The sequence below is a fragment of the Crocodylus porosus genome, unplaced genomic scaffold, assembly GCF_001723895.1.
Source record: "Crocodylus porosus isolate Cpor-Errol unplaced genomic scaffold, CroPor_comp1, whole genome shotgun sequence".
In the NCBI taxonomy this organism is placed as follows: Eukaryota; Metazoa; Chordata; order Crocodylia; family Crocodylidae; genus Crocodylus; species Crocodylus porosus.
Window position 1 is genome coordinate 35,389,197 of NW_017728913.1, and position 10,978 is coordinate 35,400,174.

The 10,978-nt window shown below is 49.9% G+C and overlaps 1 protein-coding gene across 1 annotated transcript; it reads left to right on the forward strand.

The window, feature by feature from the left end:
* The first annotated feature begins 4,110 nt into the window (after positions 1 to 4,110).
* Positions 4,111 to 7,491, forward strand: LOC109309797 (ADP/ATP translocase 1). Its single transcript, XM_019534691.1, has 4 exons — positions 4,111 to 4,281; positions 5,525 to 6,011; positions 6,571 to 6,711; positions 7,025 to 7,491. The coding sequence occupies exons 1-4, from the start codon at positions 4,171 to 4,173 to the stop codon at positions 7,180 to 7,182; spliced, it is 897 nt and encodes a 298-aa protein (XP_019390236.1). The 5' UTR covers positions 4,111 to 4,170; the 3' UTR covers positions 7,183 to 7,491.
* Positions 7,492 to 10,978: the final 3,487 nt, after the last annotated feature.

The following is a 10,978-nucleotide window of genomic DNA, read 5'->3' on the forward strand; positions in this document are numbered from 1 at the left end:
GGGAGCCGGCGCCGCGCTCGTCCCTCCCCGGCAACCGAGGCCGGGCCGGCGGCGCCCGCTGCGCTCCCGGCCCCGGGGCTAGAGACGGCCGGCGGCGAGGTCGTGGCATCTAACCCTGGGCTCCTGCCCTGGCCAGAGCCTGGGACTTGCCTCTCCACAGCCCCTCAGTCCCCGGCCTGACCCTGCCTGGTGTCGGTCGACGCGGCTGGGACGTGTCTCTTGCCTCCCTGCCCTTCCCCGGTGTCCCGGCCAAGCGGCCCAGTGCAGTCTCCATCACGGCCAGGGAGCCGAGAGACCTCAACTGGGGAAAGAGGGGTGGCGGGTGGATGCAAGCGCTGCCCAGGCCCTGGAAGGAAGGAGTGAGAGGGCAGAGCAGTGCCCAGGGCTGGGGCCGAGGGCGCCTCACGCTCACATGTGGCACTCAGCCGTTGCCTTTGGGCTTCACGTCATTTACAAGGAGCGCCCCACAGGCGCCACGTACCACCCAGGAAGCCGAGGCCTAGAAAGGGGCAGGGAGGTCTGCCAGCCACAGGTCTCCTCAGGCCAGCCACCGGCGCTGGCAGAGAGGGGCTATGGAAAGTGAGGCTGAAGCTGCTCAGCTACCAACCTTGAACTGGGTAAAGATTAGCTTCGAAAAAGGAACCTGGAATTGGGAAGAAAGAGCCAACTTCAGCCTCATTTGCAGAGATGCAACTGTAAAAAATACACATCATGGGGTGGGGGGAGTAGAGTCTGCTCCCCGCCCTCTGTTTCCCTGCCACAATGCAACACAAGTGTGGGGTCAGGCCCAGTGTAACCTTGGCTGCCTGTGGGAAAGCTACAGGCTGATCCTTGAGCCTCCTGTTAGCGCCTCTGAGAGGGGAGCAGCAGGTGCCCCAGGAGCCCTCTGTTAGCTCGTTGTGCTCAATGCCTCCACTCTGCCCACAGCTTCCTCCACCACGGAGCTCAGAAATGGGGACCGAGCCACCAAGAGAAGTAAAACATCAAGGTACCCGCAGCCCCCACAAGCAGTCTCTGGTTGGACACGTCTGCGAGGCCAGTTGAGCAAAACCCAACAGACACACCTACCTGAATTCATCACCCATGTGGGGTCCCCTGTGCCTCCTGCCAGTGCCAGTGTCCTGTGGCTGACTGCAGGCAGGGGTGCCTGGGGTCACCTGCTCAGAGCCGCTGGGCGCAGACTCTGCTCTGAAGGGCGCTCCCTGATTCGAGTCCACATGCTGGGGGGGACAAGATGCTTCGCTGAAGTGGTTCTGTCTGGAGCTCTCTCAGCTCTCCTGGACCTCAGGACTTCATGAGAAAGGGCTGACTGGTGCCTGGCAGACTGACTCCTCAGCTGGGGAAAGCCCCTGGAGCAGCACTGGGCAGGGGGAGGGGGTGAAAGGTGCGGACTCCATCCAGGAGCGAGAGGTGATGGCATGAAGAGAGTGTCACTCTACAAGGAAGGTCTGTCCCCTCCCTGCCAGGTTAAGGGGAAACTCCACTCCAGCCCCTAGCGGTAGTTAGTTCTTTCCTCATACAATCATAGGGAAGTAGGAGTGACAGCGACATCGACAGTGACAAGGACAGTGAATCAACTGAGAATGGAAACCCCAAATCAGGGCTGGAACTGTGGTTGGGTTAGGGAAGGGCAGGGGGTGGGTACGTGGGGGCGCAGGGGAGCGGGTGTATTTGTTGTAACGGGTGCATGGTTTCTTAAAGTGATTAAGGTGTCAAATGGAAAGCTTATGCTAGACGACGTATGTGTGTGTGTGTAAAATGTTTGTTTTACTTTTTTTTTAAATCATAGAGAAGTAGGGCTGGAAGGGACCTCCAGAGGTCATCTAGTCCAGCCCCCTATCCAAACTATCCCATACAAACCATCCCATACAAACCATAATCTAAACTCCACATAAGACTACCATCAACCTTGATACAGCACAGACCTAATCCCCAAACCTGCCACAAGTAAAGCAAGGGAGCCATGGCAGCTAATGTCCTGCTTTTATGAAATGTCACTATATGCTCAAGGGATCCTGGGCAGAGAGAGGGCTATACTCCTGTTGCAAAAGAAGACAACCCCCCCTCCCCCGCCACAGCCTGTACCAATGTGACCATGGGGTAACATTCCTTTCTGATCCCAAATATGGTGATCAGTCTGACCCTGAGCAGAGGGAGAGACCTTCTAGCCAACAACATCTGCCTTGGGCCCAGCAGAAACTTTGGCATACCCCAGTCAAAGCCCCCAGCCTTGGCTATAGCCAACACCCAATGTCTCTGGGAAGCTTTAAAAATGCACTGACGTGTAGGAAGGGGGGGGGGGCTGGGGGAGGAGTGAAGCTCCGAATCCTGGGAAATACCCATGGTAGAACACAGGCATAGCTACACCTAGGTCATCCCTAACCAGGGCTGTCCATCCTTTTCTTCAACACCTGCAGTGATGGAGAGTCCTCAGCTTCCCCAGGCAGCCTGTCCCACGGCCTCACTGCTCTAACAGTGAAGAAGTTTTTCCTGATGTCCAGTCTAAATTTACTTTGCTGTAATTTCAAGCCATTGGTCCATGTCTTCCTCTCCCCAGCAAGACAGAACAGGAGCTTCCCCTCTTCTTTATGACAGCCCTTCAAGTATTTGAAGACTGCTGTCATGTTCCCTCTTAAGTCCCTTTTCCGCAAGCCTGTTCCCCCAGCCCCAGCATGGACTGGGTCCCATTGCCCTGGGGAACTGTCCTGAAGGACACGCAGCCCAAAGTCCCCTCCTGTTTTCCACCAAGCCGTGCCAGGGATCCTTCATCTTGCATTGGTCTTGGCAGGATGGGCCCCAAGCAGGCAATTGGAAGGAATTGGGGGGGAGCGGTGTCACCCTGGCTTTGGGGTCGAGCAGCAAGGTGCTTGGGGAAGTGGGGGCAGGGAAGGGAGACCTGCTCTGCACCCCCATGTGTCTCCCTTGCCCTGCACTCCCCCAAACACCACCGTTATATTTATAGCGTGGTTCTGCCCTGCCAGTGTAGAAGCAACCCCCTTGCCTGCCCCAGTGGTTCTCCACCCAAGACACCCCTGAACAGACCCAATCCCCTCTGCTTTCTAACACCATGACCCCTCATCAGCGTTGCCAGGAATCAATTATGAAATTATCGTATTGGAAGCTCAAAACGACTGTGTTTGCTGAAAAGCTACTATACACTGAAAAAATATACAAATAAGCATGCAAAGAAGTCTTTTTATTTACTTTATATTGCTCATTGTAAATAGCCAGGAAGGGAGTGAGAACTGGGTCATTCAAGTTGAAGCATTTCTTTATTTTGAGGCAAGCAGTCATAAGAAGGTCTTGACAGCAAGCCCAAAAGTCCCATGGAGGTAATGTATAGTAAACCTCCCACTTGCTGTTTGAGTGGGAAGATCTTGGCTTTATGCCCACTTTATGGAAATGGGAGACTTCTCCCTAGCTTACCCTTGCAGCCTTACAGCTGAGGGCAAGCAAAACTGGAGGGCATCTGAACCCCAAGCCTCCAGGCGTGGGCCTGCAAGCAGGATGTCCGCCAAAGGTTTTGGAAACATCTGATGCCTCCGGTGGGGTGAAGGATGGTTGCGGTAGTAGGGCACTCCTGGATCTGGACGGACTCTCGGGGTTGGAATTGATCCGGCCGATTTGGATTGGAACGCGAAAAATTCTTTTCTTTCTTTTTTTTTTTAAAAAAAGGAAAGCCCCCAAGTCAGTTAAACCTGCCTGAGATCGAGCTGGGTCTTGCACATGCTGCATCAGTGAGCTGCCTCAGAAACGATCCTGCGCTCCGGACACCGTCACTGCTATTGATCGTACCCCAGGCAAGGCTTGAAGTGATCGTGCGGACACGACAATGATCCTACACCTGGCAAGCGCGCGGCTGCCCCGCGCTGCAGACCCCGGGCCCCGGCCGCGCAGAGCAGGGCAGGGGGTCCCGGGCCCGGGCGCAGCCGCCGCGGGAGGGGCCGCGGGGGGGAAACTGCCGCCGGGCTATTAATACGGCGGGCACATGCCGTGCGCGGCGCGGGACCGGATCCCTTGAATGTGCCCTTTAAACGTCCCTGGCAGGCGGGGGCGGTGCGAGGCCGGGCCCGGGGGATCCTCCTCCCGCGCGGGCGGCGGCGGGGATATAAGCGCGGGGCCGCCGCGCCCGCGCCCATTTGGCTCTGCACGAGGCGGGGTCCCGCGGCCATGGGTGACCAGGCGCTCAGCTTCCTCAAGGACTTTCTGGCCGGGGGCATCGCGGCGGCCATCTCCAAGACCGCCGTCGCGCCCATCGAGCGGGTCAAACTGCTGCTGCAGGTGAGCAGCGGGGCGGCCGGGGGGAAGGGGCCGGGGAGCGCCCCGCGGAGCTGCCCCTGCGGGCGCCGGCCCAGCGTCCGCGGGCGCAGGCTAGGAGTGACTAAATATGGGCAGCGCCTGCCCGGGTCTGGTTACAGGCGGGGGCAGGGGGGGAGCGGCTCCCCTGCCTGGCCTGGGACCGCGGCTAGACCTGGAGGCCTGGGCAAGGGTCCCTGCGGTGGAGGGGTAACCAGCCGCCTGGTTGGGAGACGCGGGGACACTCTTTGGGGGTGGCAGTGCCCTTCCCCAGCTCTCCAGACCAGCTGCCTGGTTGGGGGAGGCTGGGACATGCTTTGGGGGTGGCAGTGCCCTTCCCCAGCTCCTGCGGGCAGTTTGAACCTGCATAAGCTATCACGATGGAGGGCCTTTTCTCCGGGCTGGCTGTCTGGGGAGAGGTGTGTTTCCAGGCCTGTGCTTTCCTGAAGCGCTTCAGGAGGGCCGTGATGGATCCACTCTGCAGAGGGCAGCTGTAGTCACAAGTGCCCTTCACCCGTCCTACCCCCCCCCTCACTTGGGGCTGGACGCAGGCGGGAGCGCTGGAGGCCATCCAACACCCAGTTGCCTGATGAGCCTCTTTTTCCAAGGAGCTTCTCTTGGCTGGGTAGTTCGGTGAGGATGGTCTTCTCACACGCCCCCAGGGGTGAGGCTTGAGCAGCCTGGTCCGGCTTCCAATTCTGCAGGCAGGTGCCTTGTTGGCAAAAAGTTTGTAGCAGGCCCTGTGCTTTAACATGGCATTGGTCAGCCTTGGGGTAAGACTGCATAAAGCACTTGTCTGCCTATCTACACACAAGTGTTGATTGTTTTCTTCAGTGACAGACGCCTGTACCTTTCCTGTCATCTTTCAGATTCTCTACTCTGAAATGAAAAGCACATGCTTGATTTCATGGGAAGAAGCAAGGAATGCCCTATTCCTTCCCTTAGCCTAGCGGCACTCAACTTTTATGGGCTCAAGGTAACCCCCACTGAACTCAAGGCACCCTCCATAACTTTTGTGAATTGAGTAGCACCCAGTTTCAAAAACTTACTTATATTTTACAGTGCTTAGATCCTTGCAGAGGAGTCCAGCAGTGGGGCTGGGGAATAAAGCAGACAGGGAGAAGCCTGAGCCAGGCACCCTGCTGAGAATCACCGCCTTAACAACATGGCGTGTGTTTGACTGCTTGCTTCAATATCCATCTCTACCATTCTTTCCCTCCCCTTACAGGTCCAGCATGCCAGCAAACAAATCACAGTCGAGAAGCAATACAAAGGGATCATTGACTGTGTCATAAGGATCCCCAAGGAACAAGGCATCATTTCCTTCTGGAGAGGCAACCTTGCCAATGTCATCCGTTACTTCCCCACTCAGGCCCTCAACTTTGCCTTCAAGGACAAGTACAAGCAAATTTTTCTGGGGGGAGTGGACAGGCACAAGCAGTTCTGGCGTTACTTCGCTGGAAACCTGGCCTCTGGGGGTGCTGCAGGAGCCACTTCCCTCTGCTTCGTCTACCCACTGGATTTTGCCAGGACCAGGCTGGCAGCTGATGTGGGCAAAGGGTTGAGCGAGAGAGAGTTCACTGGCCTGGGCAACTGCATTGTCAAGATTTTCAAATCTGATGGCTTGAGGGGCCTCTACCAAGGATTCAACGTCTCAGTCCAGGGCATCATTATCTACAGAGCAGCCTATTTTGGGGTCTATGACACAGCCAAGGGTAAGAGGAGGGAGCAGCGACTTCAGAGGGGGAATCTAGCAGATAAATATTCCTGCTTGGGCCATCAGGACTTAGCTACACTGCAGCTTTGCTCAAGTTTATAGTGTCAGATTTGAAGTACTACAGCACACTTCAGCCATTTGGACCTTTCCTTCCAGAGTGAACACTCAGATGAGAGTTTTAGGAGCCTCCGATAAAGTAGTTGGCAGTGTTCCAGTCCCTGCACCCCTTTTAGAGTTGTATAGTTGGCTTGTACGCAGTAAGGCTAAATTATTACAGTACAAGTCTAGAACAGATCTGCAACTGTTGCTGTCAAGGTTATGTCCCTAACTTTTGATTGGCACTCTTTTACTGGCTGGCAGCTGTATTGCTACTGCCTGGGACATAACTAAAGGTACAGGTTTCAAGAGAAGTCCTATTGACTTGCCATTGATAAGGCTCTGTGAATGAATGGAGTCTGGGTTAGGAGTCCCAGGGTGGGTTGATTTTTCTCTTCCGCCCTCCTCCCCACCCCCCCAACTTTTCTGTATTGACCTTGCCAACTTGCCCTTGATGACAGGTATGATGCCTGATCCCAAGAATGTGCATATCATAGTGAGCTGGATGATCGCCCAGTCTGTCACTGCTGTAGCAGGGCTGGTTTCCTACCCCTTTGACACTGTCCGACGTAGGATGATGATGCAGTCTGGCAGAAAGGGAGGTAAGGATAACTTTCTCTTGTACCATCATTGCTGTAAGGGTTACTTTATCTTTGGGACATGGAAGTCTAAATCTATAAAACCAGCGGTCTTCTATTTTACTGGCCTAAGCTGACTGAAATGATAACTTCTTAGTGATAAATCTATTGATGACTTTTTGTTCTGAGAATTAAAAGTACTTTACTGGGACTGCTTAGTCTATTTTAAATTCTTATTTTGTTAATATAATTAAAAATATTTTTAGTAAAACAGACCTGAAACTGAATTGCCTGTATGATTCAAGAGCCTCTTACCTGTACACTTATGTTTCCATAGCTGATATCATGTACAAGGGCACAATTGATTGCTGGAAGAAGATATATAAAGATGAAGGAGCCAGAGCTTTCTTCAAGGGTGCCTGGTCCAACGTGCTGAGAGGCATGGGAGGTGCTTTCGTATTAGTATTGTATGATGAGATCAAGAAATTTGTCTAAAGTAAACAAAACAACTTGGTTCAATTGTTCCAGATCTATTTTGTAATATATTACTTGTGGTTTAATGGGCAACAACATATTTCCTAGGGAAACTAAGAATGGAGGTTATGGGGCAAATCCACTTCAGAGGAAAGGATGCATAAGGTTATTTAATGGTTGTCCACTAGATCACAATTATATTTTGTATGAAAATTCCTCATACATTTGTGTTGCAACATACATGTGTGTATGTATATGTATACATATATATATATAAATTAGTATCTTGCCAAACACCCAATAATGTATTGTTCCAATGTTTAGAATGCATTTCTTGAAGACCAGTTGATTTGCACACTGGGTCAGATTCTGATAATGTGAATATTGAATAAATTCAAAGTGGAGATCTTCAAACACTTATTTGTACTGCAGTAAATGCTTCTAGCCACTCAGCAGCATCATAGCATACACAGCACATGGATGAAAAACATGCTGCTCCTGCAAAACTATATTTAAGAAGAAAGAATATTTGCGAATACTAAGTTTATTTGGCTTTGTACTCTATAAGCACCAGGTTATAGATTCTCAACCAGTATTTTTTCACCAGCTTTTTTCACGTGTCACAGTAGTATGGACGAGGTTCTCAACTTATTCTAAAATTCACACAAACTTCTGAAAAATAAAACATGTTCAAGATGAAGTGCCATGCATGCACATTTCTACATAAGACAAAAATTGAAACCAGTGAAGTCTGTTAATGTTCAATTGAACTTAAACTGAAACAGTAAAATAAATTGGTTTATAAATCAAATCCACTTCATTTTTCTCCTGTTGTTTCAGCCCAAGTTATTTGCTGTCTTGGAGTACTCTTGCTTAAAATAAGTGCATGTGATGTACTTATGAACATCCTGTGTTCATGACTGTGTTTTTGGTACATTAGTTAGCTTCTCAAATAATTTAGGATTTTATGGTTCTGTTCCTGCCCACTGAGGTTGTGAAAGAGCCTGAAATAGTCATAAGGAGTGGTATGATATTATAATCTAAAATATTATACTAAAGGGTGACTATAAAGACAGCTTCATGATAAGTCACTAGTTCCAGATACTTGTAATTTCTCTAGGAAAAAATACAACTGAAAGATTTATATTACAAAGATATTTTAACTAACAGAAACACTTTTGGGGGGCAGGGAGAGGAATCTATCTAGTGATTTGATTTATCAATTAAGATTCTTTGAGTGTACACAACTGAACCAAATTAGGCTTTTTTTTAATTCAGGCATGGTATGTACATAGCTCTCAGTAAAATTGAGCTCCAAGTCCTGTATTAAAAAATAATTACTTGGAAAATAAGTCACAACGATTGAAAAATTTGCTTTATGTATTCTAGCTATTCAAATACTCTATCTGAATAGATGTCTATGCTTGCTATACAGCCATCAAGAAAAATAGTGCTTAGATGTAAACTAGGCTTATATAAATGATTTAAATCCTTGTTCTGCAAAAGAACATAATATATGCTATTTACTCCCACTACCACCATCTTCAACTGAAGTTAAATCCAAGAAATTAATAATACTTTTGTGAATGTACATGTGAAAAAGTCAAACACTTTTGGTACTTTCTGGTATTTTTGCAATTCTATAAAAAATGTTTCAGAAAGATGCAAAGGTATGTGGGGGTGAATGCAGTAGGCAGCAAATTTTAGTGATGTATTTGAAAGGCTATAGGAATAACTAAGCCTTAGGAGGCTGGCTATTTTCCACCTATATGAATGGAAATAACTGAGGTCTAGGGTATACTATATTTTCAACAAAATAATGTGCCTAAAATGACAGTAGTAGTAGCTGCATCTGGACTCTGGAATGTTAGGACCCTCTCTAGTAGGAGCCATCCTTCCTCCTATGCAAATTTCTTCTCCTTCTGGTCCTATTTCCATAGTCTGCTTCCCACAGACCTGGGAAGCAGAGGGTGAAAACCTTGCCCATGAAGGTAGGAAAAGATTGAAAAGAATGAAGGTAGGTCTTTGGCAGGCAGGGGCAGAACTGTGGGGGGAAAGGGGCATACAGTGGTGCAGTCACATCCCCCTTCAGCAGTGTAGTTCACATGCCAGCAGTTCTAGTTCCCTGCAGATGTCTGGGTCCCCTGCAGAGTCCAAGATGTGGCTGACAGAGAATACAAGGGGGAACAAAGCAGAAAATGGGTGAGGAAGAGGGGACGAGCCCACCATTGCCACTCTCCCCAGTTGACTGGGCATGGGGGAAGCCCCAAGCTGTTCCTGTCCTGATTTGGCCAGAGGTGTGTGGGACCCTGCTCCTTTCTGCTCCCCCAGGATTCCCCTGACAGCCTGGGCTGTGCAGAGGGCACTATGGGGGGCCCAGAGATGACCGTTTCAGTAAGTGGTCCATCCCCCTCACCTTCCAACACTTGCTTCTGGCCAGCCGGGGAACACTTTGGGGGGGGACCTGGAAAGGGGGACCCTCCCATTGCTGCTGTCCCTGACTGAAGTTGGCAAGCTGTGCAGCTGCTTACCATGACCTTGTTTGAAGTGGGTCAGAAGCAGCTCTGGGACTTCCCACACTCCCAGGTCAGCCAGGGACAGTGGTGGCATTGGGTGGGTCCCTCCTTCCTATGACCGGAAGTAACCTCTGCTGGGGAGGAAGACAGGCGAATGGGAGGGGAGGGGAGGAGAGCTGCTACTTAACAGAGGGGTGGGAGTGCCTAGAGTGGAGTAGGGAGTAGGGGAAACTTACCTGGTTCGGGGACTCAAAAAAGCCCCGCTTGGTGCAGGGGACTGGACCTGATGATCTTCCGAGGTCCCTTCCGGTCTTACAATTTATAAATCTATGAGCTGCAGGCATGGCACAATTTGCCTGTGGGGAAGGGGGTGGAGAACAGGACTGCAGCCACTGCTGCAGCATCGGTCACATCACTTGCAACCACCTTGTTTTCAAACTTGTGGATCCACCCACGTTGGCAGATGACAGAGGCTGAGAGGAATGCCTTTATGACAGTATGGTGCAAATAACATGAAAGGGGGAGGATTCTAGGTCACACAAGAACAGCATATTCATGTCCAAGACCTTGCTATGAAGCTGGCTCATTCAGCAGAACTCTGAGATATGTGCTTAAATCTCACTGTTGTCAGTTAGATTTAGACATGTGCCCAGCTGCTTTGGTCATCTAGAGCTTTACCAAGAATGTGAATGTTGGCACTGAAAGTCCCCTGGAATTAATTCAAATTGCCTCATAGGTGAGCAGGATGAAATGGAAACTGCATGTTTTTTCTGGGCTAACTGTCTCTCTGATCCTGTTTTTTTTCAAATGCAACCTACTTGGGCTGTTGCTATTATCTTTGCACACTGCCATATAGGAAATTATATTAACTTATTCTAACTATATAGACTGTTTCTAACTTTATTTCACTGATCAAACCACATACAGTTATTTCATAGATGCTCTTGGTCTGCCACAAGCAAGAGAAAGTGTTGATAAATAGTCCTGTAAAGAAGCTGGGGGTGGGTTCTGCTACATGACTGATTGGAAATTGGGCTTAATGCAAATATTTAGATGATTCTAAACAGAAAGAATTAGGAAACACTGTCAAGGAGAATAAATGAAGTAGGAGGATGAGCATGCTGTTAAAGTGAGAGTGCTCCCCTCTTGCCGCAGAATTTCAGCTTCTTTTTTTTAACATAAGTGCTGCGTTAAGTAACTTTAGTGATAGTGATTAACACTGCCCAGATTTCTATAGTGCTGGCTGATAGTCTAAAGCAGGAGCAGAGAAGTTTAAGGCTGATCCCTACCATTCAGTTGTC